The following is a 19585-nucleotide window of genomic DNA, read 5'->3' on the forward strand; positions in this document are numbered from 1 at the left end:
CCCTGGTTAACTGTTTTAACATGAGAGGACAGAGATGTGAAGTTCCTTAGCAGTCTTGATTTCTGTAGCCACAGGAGGCCTTCACTGCAGATCTACACGTCAGTCTCAGCTGTTCAGCACCACTTTATTAACAAACAGAACAAAACAAAAACCTTGCCAACATGAATCTCAGTTAACCTGGAGCTACAGTTACCTATTGGCAACTTGCTGTCCTCTTCTGGAATATGCAGTTCAGGTAAGCACAAGCTTCTGAAAACCATGGCAGAAAATGTGAGCTGGCCTGAGAAAGTCCATGGCTCGCACAGCCTCCAGCACAGCCTCAGCTGTCCCACAGGAGCTGGCAGGAGCCACTGGGCATTGTCTGCTCTGCACAGCTGACAAGGTCTGTTCCCACAGTGAAGGGACGTGTTCAGTGGTACCTTTGCCAGCCTCTCATCTTCTCCCCAGCCAGCACAGCACTGGGGAGCAGGCAGCAGCTGCAGTTGTGCACGGGGTTTGCCTTCCTTCAGGACTGAACTGTGTGAGCAGAGCTGTCCCAGCCTCTTCCTCCCTGGGATGTTCAGCAGGTGGGCAGTGTGTTCTGTGGATGTTCAGCAGGTGGGCAGTGTGTTCTGTTGTCCCAGGGTTCGCTGTTGTGGGCAAACCTCAGCCTTTTTACACCTGACAAATACAGGGGCTTCAATTATTGTAGCTCAGCTCACTTGCATTTGCTCCAGCAGAAAAGCATGTTCTGCTACAAGAACTCCAAGGGCTGCTGCAAAGAGGGCAGAGATAGGATGGCTTTCCTGAGCACTTTCTTTTCTGGTTTTCAGAGTATGAAATCTTTTCCTCTTGGCTTTGCTCTTTAGGTGATGCTGAGAAGAAAGCACCCAGAGAGTTTGTCAGCAAATACTAGGGCCACACAGAATGCTTTTTRTCTGCAAAGATTTATATCAGGATAATGAGATGCTCTCTCTCCCTCTGTGTTACTGTGTGGAATGATAAATATTACCAGGACTTTTTTAAGTTTAGCAGACATTTCTCATCTGCAGCTTCTGGAGGATGTGAAGCCTAATGTCTGTGTACCTGTAAAAACATAATCTCTGGAAAATGAATGGAGATTTTAACCACTTATATTTTTATTGAGTTTTTAATTTCAACAGTTTYGAGAATTACCAGGGTACAGATAAGGCTGCTTGTCTGTGGAGCACTGCAGGGCTTGGAGACTTCTGACTGCTTAGGGTAGGAAGAGAGAGATCTTACAGAGAGCTAAGTAGGGATAGGAGCATTAAGCAGGCTGCAGTTTTCCTGTATAATTGGTGTTAATTTAAGAGATTGGGAAGTGATTCCCTGTGCTTTCTCTTGGAACCCTGAAGCCTTGACTGGACTAGGCCATTGCTACTCCAAACCCAGTTTCACAGTGCATGGGCTTTCTGCAGCAAACGTGGTTTAAAAAGTTTTCCCCTGGCTCTTCATTCATGAACCAGGGTTTGAATGTTGCTATCAGGAATGTTTTCAGGGATTATTTTACTTATAGGATCCAYAGTTCGAGCTGAACAGATAGGATTAAAATTGATGTTCTCAGATTTTGACTCTGGGAAAGTCACTGGTGTGGTTCACAGCATGACTCTGCAAACATGTGCCATGACTGAGCTGAAGGCATGCAAAACAATGGAGGAATGAGCAAAAAGGGGCAAAAACGGGCAAGAATTCCTGAAGTCAGTGCTGGTACCAAAGTGCCCGCTTTGTGACATTGGGCCCTGATTTGAGGTGAAGTGACACTGCTGAACACACACACAGTGGGGTTTGGCCATGGTTTGGATATGTGACAAATGCAGTTGACTTTAGTTCAGTGCAGCTCATCCCAGTTACATTTGCTCTAAGAGAAAATTTCACCATTCAGTGCTGAATGTGACTTCCAGCATCAGGACAGGTGTGATGGGATGGCTTTGCTGGGTGCTGAAGGTAGAACAGCATTATTTGAAAACATAAAATAGAGTGTACTCRGTGCTCTGAAGTTCCTCCCTCTAGAGGTGGAATGGAAAGAGGCCTTTATTCAGTCCATGTTCTCTTTCCTCTGATTGTGGTGGTTAATGTAAATTACTGGATCMCACTCAATGTAGCAGTCACCACACATTGTTGGGGTGCAGCTGCTATTTTGATGCTATCTCAAGTAACCAGCCTGATGTTCAATATTTAATTAAAAGCAGAAAACTTGATACAACTAAAAGACAGGGATCTGAATAGCATGGTGGCCAGCCTGATATTTCTAATGTACTAATTGATAAATCTTGCTTTACTGCTGCATCTGGGATCAGTCTTTGTATGCCCTTTATCTCTTTAATTCCTTCTTCACAGAACAAAACAAATTGGAAATGAAAAACACTGGCTTATTGTATTCATCTACGGACATGCTAATTGAAAATGATTGTTTCATACTGGGCTGGATTCAAAAATATGTACATCTCTCGTTCTCTCTTTTACACATAAATCCATTAATGTGTTGAAATAGGAATTGCTAGGTCAGAGGGAAGTGAGATAAGTAAACCAGAGACAGGCACTTAAGAGGAAGCCATACAACAAGCCAAATTTGTGTGCCAGCTCCCAGATCCTTTGGCACAGCTGTGCTTGCCAAAATCTGCATTTTCATTGCAAGSAAAACAAAACAMATTTTTTGTTTTGAGCTTTTAGATCCACAGAGATAATTTGGAAAACATGAAAAAGAAAATATTTTCTTTTTAAAAAAGAAAACCTTAGATTTTCTTAAGCACACTTATAGCTGCTAAAAAATAAGTGTGGTGTGGTTTTAGGGTATTCTGGAAGAGAATCTGATGGACAAATTGCTTGTACACTTCTCAGTTTCTTTCTCAAATGAACTTGGGGTTGTAAAACAGTTAATGAAGAGCCTTAATAAGGACTTAAAAAAAATTATTTTTAATCCTTATAAAATCATTGTCCAAATTTTGGTGTAAATTCYAAAGGCATTTTTGCAGATTTTATCACCTTAGTAAAACAACCTTCAGATTACTTGTAGTTTGGGGGGTTTTGGGGGAGGAGGTTTATACCAAATGAAATGTGTACTATGTATGTTGCATGCTGGCAGTGTCAATTCAAAGGATTAAAGTAAGAGAAAAGACCAGTTAATATTCTAAATGAAGCAGGGCACTACATCACAGAGTGCATGGCCATTGTGTTATACGAGCACACACTTTTCCAGTTAGGATTCCTGTGCACAMAACCAGAATATAACGTCCCATATGCAAGAGCAGATCAAAGAGTAGCAGTAACTGTGTGTTTCAGCTGAGAACTGTTCCTGACAGATCACAGATCCATGGTAATGGGCTCCTTCGTGGCTCAGTTGCCAGTTACTGAACAGTGGCCARCATTTAAAAGTGAGTCATGATGACTTTTCTTTCCTCTGCAGGATTACAGGTTTTTATCTTGTTTATCTTCACTGTTATTATATTGCCATTTACATCCTAGATCACCTACCCAGCCACTTTCTAGTGGCATGAAATTTGCCACTAGACACAGCATTGTGCTGTGCCTGGAGTTTAGAAATCACCAGTTTTTCACAAATTCTCAACTGGCATTAGAAGGAAAAAAAAAWAAATTTATTTACTGTGGTCCCTGCCTCCAGATCTGCAATGCTCCCATCAATGTTAGCATGCATTTGGAGCTGGACTGTTGTGTTTGGCATTAACATTTTTGGATTTGTTTGTTTGTTGTCACTTTAAGATATCAGATGAAGTGCCAGTGKGTTTGTATCTTGGACAGCTGTGTCAGCTTTTTACTACAGTCCAGCCCCACAGCTTAAGGGGAGAGAGGCAGAATATCCCTGGTGAGCTGGTGAGAGCCTGCATTTGTTGACATTGTGCATGGACCAGTGGACTTTGTTTTTTTATATGCTGGGCTGGTGTCAGGGGTTTACAGACAGAGGAGAAGAGGCCAATCCTGTGAGTTAGCACCCAATTAATCCTTGTCTGTGAGAGATGGTAGAGTTGAGTAACTTGACTGTTTGAACAAGAAAGGATTCACAGAACTTGTTTTGCTAAAAAACAAACCTGACTTTTYAGAACAACCTGCAAATGAACACAATAATTACATGCTTTTGGTAAAAGYAAATAATTTCTTCCTACACTTAGACCTGACAGCACACTCACTCTGTCAGTTCAGCTGACGTGCAGGAAGGCCAGCCTAGGGAAGAAAGTTTGGGAGATTGGGTTTTACCCAACGCTAATAGAAGATCTCCTCCATTGGCCAGATCTTCCCTGAGCCCTGATGGAGGATCATTTACATTGTCACTGGCACTGTTTTCCAGAGGTTGCTGCATGTGGCTTTTAATGGTGAGCACACAAATGTGTCTGTGGTAATCTGTTGGCGTAATCCTTTGTGGCTCGGTATGTCCTTCACGTTGTTGTTGTGCCAGGGCATGCTTGAACTCAGCCTGCGGGCTGTACTCTGAACGTTTAAGAGCTGTGACTTTGTCATGGTAAGTTTTGAGGGAAAATCATATGTTAGTTATGGTGGAAAATATCAATGGAGAACCAAACAAAGTAACAGAAAATTGGAGTATTGGGGTGTTTTGTGCTGCCTGAAATGGGATATTTAGATGCTTGGACATCCATTACACAGGATTCARAGGCAGAAGGAGTATTCTGTGCCGTTTTCATAATTTCTTTTGTCACCATCCTGGGTCCTAATTTTAAAATCTTTTCAGTGGGCACAATCTGCCCCATGGGTTGCTCAGCATTTGTTCTGCTTCCTTTGTCTTGCTTTTSTATGCTGCTCTGGTTTTCCTGGTGACCCCCCAGTGAAAGCAAGATGGTGATTGCAGTTGACTCTATTGAGAACTTGACTGCTCCATTTTCTCAGCTGAAACTTCCCCATACCCCGCCTTTCCCAGCCCTTCCAACCCAGTCAGGCTTTGGTCTTGTCCTCCCAGAGGGATGCCACTGTTCTTTGTCCTTTCAAGCCTTATTTCCTCCATGAAATTGAGCTCTTTCGCTTTCCTGGCCTGGTGGGAAAATGAGAGGAGATTGATGAGGTGGATTATTTGGCTGTGTACAGGTACTGGCTCCTGGTGAGGATTAGGAAAAGGCATTSTAAAGGTGATGAGCCATTCTCAATTTCAGAAGTCCATCCCTCTGGCTATGCTTTAATGGTAGACAKGCCCAAATCACAGAGCTGGAGCAATGGTTTTGAGCACCTGCAGCACCACATCTCAGCAGGGGATAATGTTGGTGCTGGCTGGAACCCCAGCTCTCTGCTGTAGCAAACTGTGCCAGTCTGGAGCTCAAGACTCAGCTTTTAGGGCAGATCTCTGCACATTTTCTGCTGGAAGAGGCACGTTCAAGAGAGCTGTTGATGCTGCATCAGTAGTTGTGTGTGTGGTCGCACACACAAGGCTCTGTAACCAGTTACACTGCTCCTCATATGACAGAAACACGACTGTGCAGTCCCTCTTTCAGGATGTGCAAAGGATTGATGCTAGTGGGTGGTTTCAGAGATAAATTTCTCTGCCCAGGAATGTTTTGAAGACATTCAGTGCAGAGCGGATGGCCCTGCTGATGTCATATCATGTAATTGGTGAGGTCATGTGTATGTAAAAGTCATGAGAGCAGGAACGACTAGCAGGTTTGTCACTCCTGCCCCTTTTGTTTTCCTTGCATACGTTTTCCAGCTGCAGCTTKTCTGTCTGCTGTTTAGCTTCTCTATAAGTAGGGACTAATGAAAAAGGCATCAGCCTCCAAGATGAAATTGTGATCACAAAGATCACCATGAAATCAAAATGAGTTTGCTGCAGAACTCATCTCTTATACAGAAAATTAAACTTTAATTTTTTTTTCTCAATTATGAGGTGACTGGAGAAGAAAGAGAAAAGGTAGTGTTTTAAAAAGACATACTGTAGATTAATTCTAGTTCCAGCCTTTACTCATGTAGTGTATCATTTGAAAAACTTTATCAGAATCCTCTGTGAGTAAAGGATGGGCCAAAATGGACCAAAATGTTGGAATAAGAAATGAGCTGTGAGGCTGTGATCTGAAGGTGCTGGTAGAATTGGAATAAAAGAACAGAATATTTTTAATTATTCAAAAGAGAGTCATGGAAAGGAAGTGCCCTGAAGAAGTCTCTGCAGAATTCCAAAGAGCCTTTCCTGGGCAGCCGTGTGAGGAGCAAGCCTGGGACTGAGCTTTCATGAGGAGCGCTCAACCAGTGCAGAGATCTCAAGGTGCATTACAAATTTAAAGCCAAATGAATTCCACCTTAATACAAGCCAGAGAGACATAAATGCTTTTATCACCACATTTTGTAGATGATTGATGAGTCACAGAGAGGACACGTTGCAAAGTCTTGCTTTAAGTTTGGAAATAGAGGATTGTACAGACTCAGAATGGAGGCTGTACATTGCCTGTGCCCTTGAAATAACCTTATTCATCTGCACCTGGAAGTTGTTCTCCCTCCACAAAACCCAGTGGGGCTGTTTAAAGCCAATTCACAGGTGTCTGAAATTTTACATATAGAGGTGTGAGACTATTTAAAACAYATGTGCAGGTGTTTACATTGCAAAGTGCAGGAGCAAGGCTGTGCACATCCAATTTAGGTTTCATGTTGAAAGACAGGGCTACCTTAAAGGAAGTCCAGGAACAAGTGGCAAGGTTGGCATGTTCCCAAGTGCATCAGAAAGGAGATAAGCCATGCTACAAAGAGCTCATTTTTATGCTACATTAAGTATATGATGGTTGCTTGTTCAATGTTACTGTCTTTTCAAGTATCTGTGAGAATACTGAGAGCATAAAAGTGATTAGCAAACTACGTGAAGATGATGATGTGCCAGCATTCTTTCCAGTGTTACGGTTACAGCTCTTCTGCTGGAAGGCTTGATCCTCCAGAGCTCTGCTACTGGCTCAGAGGCTTTACACCAGTGACTGACAAGGTCAGGATACTCAGAAAATACCTCACAGCTCTCTTGGGGTTACAGTCCTGCTCAGGGGGATGCACAAAGGACTAAACTCTGTGCAGGAGTTGAAGTGATTTGCTCAGGGTCACCCAATTTGATTTGGCATCATACCAGCTGCAAGAACAGCTCCTGGACCAGGCATAAGTTATTCAAAAGTGTGTTTGGGCCCTGTTGATGGCTTCTGGTTACAGTGCTTTTCAGAAATGTTACTGCTAATAGTGTTTTGTCTAGTTGGAGATGGGCAGTTTCATAATGCAGTAACTTCTGGGAAGCCGTGTGGAGCAGAGCGCTGAAATTTGACATCTCTAAAGATGTCCAGGAGAAAAGTTAGATCTTCCCTAAAGTTTGTGGTCTTGTCAAGGGCCAAGCCTGGCATCTCCAGGAAGCAGAAGCATTCCTTTTTCCTGCTTCAGAACCAAAGTGGACAGGCCAGGTACTGAGGTGTGGCAAGTCTGAGGCTGCAGGCAGCTCAGGTGCCTTTCCCCTCAAGTGACACAGGACCCGGGTGGGGAGGAGAGTGGTAATAGGGAGTTATAGCCCCACACACCTYCTTTGTCCCAGTTAATCTCTTTAGGAAGTGAGAGCAAGAGAAGTACAAATGCCCAATTGTCTTAAGCACCTGCAGTTTGCACACAGAAGAGACAGGAGTTGGGACAGAARCTTTGTTTGAGTTCAGAAGTAGGTTTGCAATAGCCTCTGTCCCTGAAACAATTAGGGCAGGTGCCACCAGGAGCAGAGGTTTCTCTCCCTCACCTCAGCAGGAGCTGGGATATCTCCTGTGGGTTGGCTCTGCCAAACCTCACATGATCTGAGCAGCAGCAGCAGCCAGGAGGAGCTCAGTGTATTTCAAGAAGGGCTTGAAGTCACTCAACCACTTCAGAACATGGACCCTGGATGCTCCCCAGAGCCAGGAGGCGTAGAGTCAACATGCAGAGGTGAAAATGAACCATTCAGGCCCTGGGAGGTTTGGATGGGTGTGCTCTGAGTCCTGCCTGTAATTTTGGGTCATTTCTTCTGCATTTACCCAAGTTGCTCTGGCCTAGGCTTGGCTGTGGACTCCCATTCTGAACCCCTAGAACAGGACTCAGCAGCACATTGGGAGACACAACTGTTGTGCCTGGTGCATTTTGCAAGGGGGATATCTGGGAGCATCAGGGCTCCAAGGACAATGATACGAGGCATAAACRACTTGAAAAACAAAACAAACTCTTGCTATCAGAGTCACAAGTCGAGCTGTCCAACACACCATTGGTCTCTGATTTTATATTTAATTTTAGAAGCTGAAACTAAATGTTTTAATTTTATATTATTCTCAACATAATGCTAATTTGCTCCAGATGTCCAYTCGGAGCTGAACGCTGCCATTTTGCATAGAAAGCATGTGCGTCAGTGATTTATTCCAAATAGCTTCTATTTTACTGCATTTCATTTTATTCTGAATGAAGTACTTAACAACATGTTTCTCTTTAAGAATCTTACTTAATCATATGGATATAATTTCTTCAATTTACGTTTTCAGTTCTTTAGTGTGGTGGCCACAGGGTGTTTCTTAACCTAGGAAGATTAAATGCACATGTTGAAAGCTGCTTATATTTGATTTTGAGGCACTTTCATTTCAAAGTCCTTCACGTAAGGTACAGAAGTGATTGTGGTTTCCTGCTAGGTTCTGGGATAGAGGGATAACTCTMAGGAAAACCTTGCAGATACCTTCTAATAATCATCCATGACAATAACATAATTTCATTTCTTTCAAAACTGTGGTCTACCGAGAGCGTTTAAGGCTTTTTTTATTGGGGTTCAGGAGAAAAAGAGATTTAATTTTCTTGTCATTTCTGGGCTACAGTTCAACGTTTCAATTTAAAACCTATTTCCGTTGCGTTCCTTTCCCAGTTTKCCCTCAAAATATTATCTTAGAAAATATCTTTTATTCAGTTATTATTTTATTTATTTAGYAGCATATTAAAAATTATGTGAGACTGCTCAATATGAAACCTTTGTTATTTGAGCCTGGCTCACWCAGCCATTCCTGTACATGGGCTGCTATTGGTCAAGTATGTCAGGAATGTCCTTTGGCAGCGGCCTGGGAGCTACGTCATGTGTGTGAAGCAGCTCCTATGAACTGCTCAGYGTGGATGGGAGGCTGCTCTGAACATTGGAACAAAGTCCAGGGAAGATTTTTATTCTTTCATTTTAAAGCTGACCCAGGGTATGTAGTTCGTAGTATGACGGGATGCTTCTGCAGTGGTCACAGAAAATGTAATGCACCAGATTCCTCAGATACCAAAACCTACTCTTCTTCCTTTTTAAAACAATTTCACKCATATAATCCCTTTTCCTCTTAGGCTTTTAGACTGTAACCTGTGCCATGGAATATAAATTTCAAGAGGTCGCATCATTTGCAAGGCAGGTCCTTCCCACCTGAAATAATGTTCGTCTGGATTCATTTACATCTTCTTTTTGCATTTCTTTTTCAATCCTAGTTTTTAATTTTCAGAACTAACCTTGCTGTTATTCTGCAATTGTATTAGTTTATTACATTGAATTGTTGACACAGCTGGTAGGGAGCTAAGTGCTGTGGTTTCACACAATAAAATTTCAGACAATATGTGTAGCACTTCTTTTTCATATATATCATTTGAAAGCCATATGATTCACCAATATGTGTTATTGTTATCCACCCATGTGGGATACAATCTATTTTAAATTAGTGAAGTGACTTGCTAAACTCCCTGTAAACAATAAGACTGTGGGAAAACATTAAGTGCTATTCAGAAAAGAACATTGCYATACAGCCTTTTATCCAGAGGATCCCACAGTGCTGTAGAGAATGGAGGGACCTGGCACTGCTCTGCAGCAGAGCTCATCTTCACAACAGGCTTTAGGAGGCCACTCCAGCACTTYAAACTGGAGCAGGGTTTGGTGGAGAGTGTAAATGCCAGTGGGTGTGGTAAATCACCCTGAGTGAAGAGCAGYAATGGGGTGTTTGTTAGCAAAATCTTGATTTAACATTTCATTTGGAGAGAAAACTGATTTCCTTGCTTATGGAAATGAGCACAAGCAGAGTATGAGGACAGTAGGTTTTGAGATAAAAAAAAAAATCCATCCTAACAAAAATGGGAGAGAACCCTAGCCACAAAAATATGGACTGTGAAAACAGATCAGTGAGGAAAATGATCGAGCTGTTCTGAACCACGTATAAAAAAAATTTATTTGCAACGAAAAGCCCACATAGATGGGCAAAGAGTTACCTTGCTGCTGTTTTTCATCTTTCCTACGAGAATTAGGTCGTGCTGGACTAGTTTAGTCAGCTGTAGCCAGCAATTTCCCACTGTAGATCAAATTACATCCACAGGATCCTCCTCTGTTTGATCTGCCAAGGACAGGAGCCACTTTGTAAGCTGTGATGACATGTGACAAGCTATGACTGTAAAAYATATTTATTTATTGGTCTTGACAAAGGTAGGAGCTGGGTTTTCCAGGATTATAAAAAAAACAGGAGTCCAGGGGCGATGAGTGGGAAGTTAGGATGGACACTCACTGTTGCCAGATGACACCGTGTTTGTGACACACAGGTTTGTCACACRCTGGTCTCAAATCTTCCTGTGACTGGAGACAGAAAGAGCACAGACCCAACCCAGGCTGCTCTGCTTGTGGTGCATTGGAAACCCATCCTGCTCCTAGACACACTCCTGGCAGACTGGACTATGTGAGGATCTTTTTCTSCCTTTACTAGTTCATTAAAAATAAAGAAAAATACAAAATAAAGAGGGAAGTTTTTAATTTTGGTTTTTTTCCATGTAAGTGTTAGTGAATACACTCAGAGTATTTCAATAGTGTCTGATGCCAGTGTAATAACTTAAGATTGTTTACTTAATTCCTGAATGTATGCATTGTTTTTAGCAAACATTCTTAATTTATGTTTGTCCTGCCTCTCCTCCAATCTGCCATTGGATTCAGAATGTAAACCAGGACAGGCAGCTTCTCTGCCCCGCTCTTTGCAGATGTCTGTCCCAGACCCAGGAGTGAGAAGGGCCCAGTGCTGGGTACAGAAGGGTTGCTGAGTTCCTCAGCGTGCATCAATGTCCCACGCTGAAAGAGAGCGCTCAGCACATTACAGGAACAGCTTACAGAAGCAGGGTGTGTAATTTTTAATAACTGGGATAAAAGCCCTTAGTGACATCTTTAAAATATAAATGCCCTTTCTTGTTTCTTTTCTTTCTTTGCCCCCCCCCCCCCCCCATTTTGCCTTTTCATCTCTTCTCCTTTCAATTCCATTAAGCTTCATTGTACAATAATGTATCACAGTGGACTTTTTTCAATTATGTTTTTGATTTTTTCCTCCTTGTTACTATAAAACTCCAGATGTTTTGAGACTTCATGGTTCTCTGGATTATTTTTTCCTTTATTTTAATCTTTTGTAACATGCCACACATGTGGTATTTTGGCCTTTTAAGATGCTACGCTATGCTAATCAGCCATAAGTTTTGGGGTAAGATTTTTTTTTTCTTTTTATAATTACTTTTTTTTTCCCTCTTCTTGCTGCTGTTGTCTCTTTAATTATTTTCTTTTTTCTATTTGTTTTATTTTTTGTTATCCCAACTGGCTAGTCCACATCAATCATAATGGATTCTCCCTTTGCTCTGAGGCTGAATTCTTTATGTTAAGCAAATTAATCCTTCACTCCAAATTTTCAAGCTTTCATATCTGTAAGTAGATCATGAGCACATTTTCACCTTGCTTATCAGTACAGAACTGTTTGCACTGTAACTGGCACGCCAGACCAAGAGCACGGAATGTTCTTTAAAAATGTGGCTAAAATGTGGACGAGAATACAAAGATGTAGGCAAGTGTATAGGACAGAATTTAATTTAAAGAATTTCATTYAAATTTGAGTTGAGATGGGTTCAAATAGATGATACTTTAGATGAAAAATGGAATGGGAATGTTTCCTGGGAAATTAAGGCAACGAATTACTGATCCAGAGGAGCAAGTTTCTGAAGTACATGTAGGAAACTATACTTTTTATTAAAAAAATCCAAAAGTACTGGAGGGAAGCATTTTAATTTATTTGTGGTTCTTTGCTGGCATGGCTGGAGAGGGTTTTTAATTTATTTTGTTCAATCATAATTTCATCCCCAAAACAAGCAGATCTGGCTTCAGATATTAGAACAAGTCTTGGATTGTGTGTTGTCCTTTAATTTCAAATAGCTTGTAAGCTATTCAAAAAATCCCAAATAAAGAATGGTTTCCCATTYACATCTGAAGAAATAATGGGGCTGTCATGGGGTGTCCTCTTTGCTTATTACATGACATTATGAATTTTGCATTTTGTTTTTTAAAATGTTGCCTCATGTAATGTTATTTTTGCCTGCAAGCCATAATACTGCATTCAGTCCAACTGTAATGAGGTTTCAGAAAATTGTTTGCTTTCCAAATGACATATTTAGCAAAACCTTATGGCAAAATCTGTGGCTGTCAAGCTGCTGATAGTAAGATACTCCCAACTTTCCTGGTTCATTCTCATATGTTGTAGCAAACAAATGCAACTACCCCTGTTTTGACAAATGTTTATACTTCTGCTTGATTAAAGGAGGATTACTAAAAAGAGCTAGAAATTGGGTCTTGTGAAAAGGATAGGATGCTCTGATGGTTTCCCAGATATTTTGGCTTTTGCTGGAAAGCTCTGCTTGCTCCCTGAAGTGCGTGACCTGCTGGCTCTAGAAGGAATAAATGTATGAATATTTCAGTTCTTGAGGCAATATTTGCCCCGTGCTGGGGACATTGGCAGGCTGGTGGCTGGTGCTGGGGTCAGAGGGGTCTGTTTGTGTGTGGGAATCACCTCGTGTGCAGAATCAGACCTGGTTACTCTTGGAGCCTCATGACTTAAATGAGTCCTTCATAGGCCGGGTCTGCATTCCTCGAGCATCCATCGCTCCTGGTTCTGCCCAGGGGGGTTCAGGAATGCGGGTCTAGTGGCTTATAAAATTCATGAAATTGAAATGAAAGAGACAGCCCAAAGTTTTGCTTAATTCCTTTATTCAGTGACAATCAAACACCCCTCCAGGATTTTCAGTGTATTCATATTTCCCAGTTTCATAGTAATGAGGACCTTTCCAACAGCATAAAGAAGAATAACCTATGAATGGACAATGTGTTGATGTCAGATGGATGGCCATAACTGCCCTAAACCCAAACAACATGAAGGATGTATTGCATTTGTACTGTGGCTTACTTTACTAGGTTTTTCTTCTTCCTGTTCTGAACCTTTTAAACTTCTTTTCTCTTACATGCCGACAGCTGTACAACACTCTGGCTAAAGCCCTAAATGCTTTTTTTAAAGACAAATAATAAAAAGTACAAGCATTTTAGCACGGGACTCAAATTAAATGGAATGTAATATCACTTTGTAAATATAAATTGTTCAGGCTTCAGAAATAAAACCAGAAATTGGCTGGTCCTTTTATATTACAGCTATCTTCCACTTCATTGTTATCAGAAAGGGAAAARAAGAGCTTGCAACTATTTAAATCTGTAAATTTGAATATGTCTAAATAAAATGGAATTCTTTAGAATGTTAAAATCTCAATCTTATGGGTGACTTTTAATGTACGCAAATAGTTCTGCTGAGTTTAATAAAACCTCTGCGTGAATCACGTTACTCACGCGCAACTATTTGCAGGATCAGGGCTTTACATTRTAGCTACAACAGCGAATTAAACATTAATCTAATCAGGAATTAGCTGGGAAAAACAAAGCACCAAAGCAGATATTTTGATTGTCWTGTGTGGTGGAACAACTCCTGTGTTTTAAGTTCCTGAGGTTCATAACAGCTCGGAGCCTCGTGTGCTCCCAGCCATGGCCCCGACATTGGCCTCAGTGTGCTGTAAAACATTGATGCTATTTAAAGAGTGCTGTGGCTGATTCCTCCCCTCCACAAGGGATACGCAACCTCACAGGATCCTTTTTCTCATAACATGTTTTTCAATAAAATTTTCCCAATTTTGTAATCAGTTGGGAAGAAAGAACATTTCACAATGTTCATAAGGCTTGTGGATGTTTTGACCAGACATCAGATTTCCTATTGATAGCATTAAATGCTTTGGAATGAAATGTTTTGGGTTTTCCATCTGTAGGCTGTCTGAGATGTCAGCAGCCAATATGACCTGCTCTTTCCCTTTTAGGTCTATAAATAAAAGGCAGCTTGTTTAACTGATCTTGCAGTGGAGAGCAGAGGTGTATATTAATGAGCTTGCTCTAATGGCACACTGGACCTATTTAGCACTACGACTGTGAAGCCTTCTCTTTTTCAGTCATAACTCATTTCCTAAGAAAATGTCAGTTATTGCTTCACCCTATGGGCTGAGCTGGTTAGTTTATAGTTTATTTCTTCTGATCTGTACCACTGACAGATATTCTAGACATGACCGTGATTAAGTACGCTTCTGAAAATGGTAAACATTTGTTAATATAAACCCTCTTGGGAACATGCTGKTATTTCTGCATGGCAACATTCTCAGGTGCATTCAAAGTATAATCTGGAAGCAAAGAAAAAAACATTTTAAGCAATTACAGTTATTAGATTAAACTGTTTTGTTGGAAAAATTGTGATGTGTTTAGATCACTGTGAGATAATTCGGTGTTTTTATAAATACGGCTTTTGAATGCATGGCATTGCAGCAGCSACACTGCAGTGAGATTTTAGTGCGAAATAAAGGTAACATGTGTATTTCCATATGGTAATGAGCTAGTTTAGTCCCATAAATTTCTACAAGGTATTTTTTCCTGGCAGAAACCCTGTTCTAAAAAGCAGTAGTAGTTATAAACCCAATAACTGCGTTGTGTTCTTCCTGTAATCATGTGGCATTGTTTTGTGTCTGTGCTTGGATGTGTGCAGCATTAATGATCTCACAGCAAAGACAAAAGTAGTAATTGCAATATAATGATTATTTTTATTGATGAAAYTTGTTTAAGAGCTCTCTTGACATTTACAGACTTTGAGGATCATGCAGCATTTGTTACAGTTATTCCAGGCATCAAATGTCCACAAAATGTTTAAGATTGTAGGATTAAGCAGTGACTGATTGGGGCCAGATGTCTGGGAGATCCTGAAGTGGCCTTCTCAGTTGATAAAATAGCTCTTACTATCCTGAAGTCCTTTTGAAATTAAACATTTGTTCTTTGTAGTTGAAGCTAGGACACTTGGGGGATGGCTGGATCTTCCTGGAGGTTATTTAAAAATGAGAATGAGCACCCCATTTCTCCAAGAGTAGCTTTGTTTAATGTGTATGTAAATGTAAATACACTCCAAGTAGCAAGAGTAGGTGGAAGGGTTAAAAGCATTGGTGAGTAGCAGTTAAAYCCAAGAATTACCTTACAAAGTTGTTTCAACAACAGCAGCCCCATTGAAGTATCGTACCCCTGCACTTCAGGGAAGCTGTTTGGACTTCCAGTCAGCAGATCGGCAAGAATGAAGAGAGTTGAAATAGGTGTYCTCCAGAGTSCAACTTTCTGCARCTCTGAGTKGATTCTCTCAGCCCCCTSCTGCTYAGCTCTTTGCATCAAYTCCTTTCCTCCCTCACTTTCAGACCTTTCACYTTCACCTTCCCCTCTTCTCATCACTTGCTGGCAATATTCTTGTCCCCACACCTCTCCTATTGATTTCCTTCCCTGTTTTACCAACCCAGCCTTTGCCAACTTGAAAATCTGAGTGCTGGTGTTCTGTTCCACCTCACGTTTATCCTGAGTTTATCACTGCATTTGGGAGCATGCCACTGTAATTCAGTTTAATAGAGCTGGGTAATRCAATGGGAATTAGGAAATAATAACATAAATAAGAGAAGCTGTGAATGTTCAAGCATATGTGGTGATGGAGGAACCCTMGTGCTGAAGGCACTGGACATGTTAACCAAGAAAAGGCAGCTGATGACAGTAGAAGGGTGTATAAATGAGCCCGTATTTGTTTGAGTGGTKCTGCTTGCACTGTAGCTCTGAGCATTTCTGGTAGGGTCTGCTCCTTCTCTTCCTGAAGTGTTGATCCAGCAAACTCTTAAACATATGTGCTTCCATGTGTCTTAAATTAAGCTTGTGTTTAGGTTTTTAAGACATTTGCTTTTGGAATTTTTGCTACTGACATCAATGAGAGTGGAGCTGCAYCTTTAATGAGTTTGGATTATTCTGCTTACCTTCCTACTTTGCATTAGGCTCTAGATATGGAACTGAARTCTGGTGATCCATTAGAAAAACATTCTGAGGGTCAAGATCCTTCTCTCTAGAGAGGASAGAGATGGATTTGATGGCTGGAGTGTTCAGTGAATGAGGAATAAGGGTCACATCCAGAGAGCAGTGGTGAATGACTCAGTGTTCAGATTGGACATCGGTGCCTGGTGGTGTCCCTTGGGGGTCCACACTGGGACCAAGTGCAGTCTCAGCARATKTGCAGGTGACACTGAGCTGAGTGRTACAGTTGGCACTCCTGAAGGGTGGGATGAATYCAGAGGGACCTGGACAAACACGAGAAGTGGCCCATGGGAATCTCTGGGTTTCAATAAAGCCAAGTCCAGCTGGTTCAGGGCAACCCCTGGTATCAACACAGGCTTGGGGATGCAGGAGCACAAAAAKGCTCCAAGGGATGGATGGAACACCTCTTCTGAGGAGAAAGGCTGAGGGAGTTGGGCTTGCTCAGCCTGGAGAAGGYCCTGGGGAAACTCAGAGCAGTCTCTCAGTGCTTGAACATCTCTGAAAGAGAGATGAAAAGGATATTGTTTCAAAGGGAATGCCACACTGTGGACACACTAGTCAAAGAAGGCTGGAGAGAAAGAAGATTGGGAATAAAAAGGGAAAAAAGTGATCTTTAGGACCTCAGAGCATTTACTCAGCTTCATGGAATGTCCTATGAGAACTATGAATTTGCTGGACTCAGCTCTATTTTTCATAGACTTCAGCATTTTTGCACATTTCAAATTGCACCATTCTGAATCTTTGTCAGATTTTTAGTGATGATTATGAAGTTTGTTTCTTTGGAAGCCTTGGTGGCTTTGGTTACTTCAAAAACACCACCCCCTCCCCCTCCTTGCACCAGCTTAGATGTTCAGAGGTGAGTCGTGGCCAAACAAAGCTTCTGAACTCATAAACTGCATGTGTCCAGGTGATTTTGTGGATCTGTCACAATGGCTGTGATGGGAAAAGATTGGAGGAGCCACAGGTTCCTGGAAAGCTGCTGAGCAAAATCTTGACTCGGCAAAAGGAAGTGACAAAGCGTTAGCTGATTTTTTGAGAGTCAGGATTTCACTGTTTATGAGCAAGAATCATACAAAAATCTATGGCTTCCAGAAGGAGGGGTTGGAACAGGTTGCTCAGAGRARCTGTGGCTGCCTCATCCCTCGAACTGYTCAGGGCCAAGGTTGGACAGGGCTTGGAGCAATGTGGGATAGTGRAAGGTGTCCCTGCCCATGGCAGGGGGTTGGAACTGGGTGATCCTTGAGGTCCCTTCCAACCCAAACCATTCTATGAAGATACACCTACTTTATTTCAGAACTGCTGTTGGTGGTGATATGAAGGTGAATTGGGTTGTGTTTCTGAAACATATTCTTGAGACTGCAAATCACTGAGGAACCAAGTTTTTATGTGTGTAGAGATGTTAGAAGATCTGCAGTGCCATGAAACAGCAAGTGTGGGCAACGAATACACGATATATATGAGAATGTAAGAATATATATGCAGAGTGGGCAGAGAATACACATTGCATCACTTGAGTATTTTCATGCAAGTGTTTGAACATGTGTGAGTATCTGAGTGCATTTTATGGGTGTGCAGGTGCACGAATGTGCACAGAGAAGTATTTGTGCACTCTTGAGAGGGTTCCCAAAGCACATCCTGCAGACAGTACCTGCACTGCCTGTAACAATGAAACTGAGCAGTGAGCAATGCAAAACACCCTTCCCTTGGCCTAGTAGCTGGAAATTTTACTTACTTATTTATCCAGATTTAATCTGAAACAGGGACTTTTGTTATGAACGCTATGCAGCGTTTTATTGCTGAGCTYCCTAATGAAACGGGTGCTTAAGAAGTCAGAATTGCTCAGGTTACTGGTTGKATAAATGCTGAGAGCAGCTCTGAGTGATACAGCAGGTAAAGAAAAGGGTGCAGAATAACAGCAGAGTTCCTTTGGATTGATCTTCAAATGGATCAGGTCTTCCTGTAAATAGTCTGTGCTCATCTGCTCCAGTGTATAATATTTCAGACACCCGAAACCAGGTTCTAACCCACCACAAAAAGCTTCTCTTGCTCTCTGTCTGTAGCAGCTAATTGTTACTGCCCACAGTGGTTCCTGTGCCAGTTAACATCTCAGAGGACTCCCAGAACACTTGTTCTTTCTTTAAATTTTCTGTTCTGACACCGTGTGTTTAAGTGTTCAGTGCTTCAGACAGAACGTGTGAGATATTTATAACACTTGTATTATTACTGAGCTGCACACCGTGTCTTTGGTGACAGATTAAATGAACAGCACAATATGTTGTGTTTCATCCATAAATTTCAGCAGATGTTTGAATGTTGGTTGATTTATTGCATGTCCAACTTGGTTCTTACACTGTTCTCATTGTAGCTGCACATGGTTTATTTAATAGAACTTTACAACGATTTTTTTTCTGCCATTTTTCAGTTTGAAGGGTGCAACAAGGCATTTTCTAGGCTCGAGAACCTCAAGATTCACCTCCGGAGTCATACTGGGGAGAAGCCATACCTGTGTCAGCATCCTGGCTGCCAGAAAGCTTTCAGCAACTCCAGCGACCGGGCAAAGCATCAGCGGACYCACCTGGATACCGTAAGCATGATTTCATACTGGGAGCTGCACCGAGTTTTCCACTGGTCCTGGTACACAATCAGTTCTGCATCTGCAGGGGGACTTCGCCTTTTTGTGGGGAGAGTCTTGGAAAACTCAGCTGTGAGCAGCAGTGTTTGGGTTTGAACTGTGTGTGCTCTGAGAAATGAAAAAGTCTTGATCGCAGAGAGGCAATTAATTGTGTTAGTCATGCTGAGGAGTAAGTTACGCAGGAGTAAGTTACTCAGCAAACCCTCCCATTGTTCCTGTTCCAGTAAGAGAGGCAGCAGCACAATAAGGTGTAGCTGAGTGAAAGCTGAGTCACTGCTGCTCACCAAATGTGTGTCATTGTCTCACTTCCTGTTCCCTTTGGTGAGTGTTCTGAGTGAATGCAAAAGCTGGTCAGAGCTCTCAGTGGAAGGTAAATCAGCTCAGTTTTGGACAGTAATATAGTAAAAGTGAAAATACATCTGTCTCATAACTATGAAATTGGCTAAGTATCCTCGATCAGAATTAACTGTGAGAAACACATTATTTAATTCTCTACAGTTGGTAGGTTTGGCTTGACTTTGCAACTCTTCTCAGTTGTCTCRCAGAGAAGATGGGTGCCTGTCAAGTGTCTTGAGATCTGCTGAAATGAAATCATCAGATCTTGAGGAAAGAAAGCAATGAGACAGCTTTGCAGACCAATCATGTCCTCAGTATTRAGCTTGTAAAGAATAACAGGCAGAGTTTTTCCTTTGTCTTTTTCAAAGAAGTGAATTTATGGTTTCGTTTGGCAAAGTGTTTATGGGGCAGAACTTTGGAGTTTAATTGATATTTACTTT

At 41.7% G+C, this 19585-nt stretch overlaps 1 protein-coding gene across 1 annotated transcript in view; it reads left to right on the forward strand.

Moving 5' to 3' along the window:
* The window catches only part of GLIS1 (GLIS family zinc finger 1), a 174553-nt gene that overhangs the window by 122531 nt on the left and 32437 nt on the right, over window positions 1-19585 (forward strand). The window contains exon 5 of the mRNA XM_057367011.1: window positions 18600-18761. Coding sequence (XP_057222994.1) covers window positions 18600-18761 — 162 coding nt within the window. The remainder of the gene's footprint in view (window positions 1-18599; window positions 18762-19585) is intronic.

The sequence above is a fragment of the Malurus melanocephalus genome, unplaced genomic scaffold, assembly GCF_030028575.1.
Source record: "Malurus melanocephalus ecotype Western Australia unplaced genomic scaffold, MMel_1.1 scaffold_74, whole genome shotgun sequence".
NCBI classification, from domain to species: domain Eukaryota; kingdom Metazoa; phylum Chordata; class Aves; order Passeriformes; family Maluridae; genus Malurus; species Malurus melanocephalus.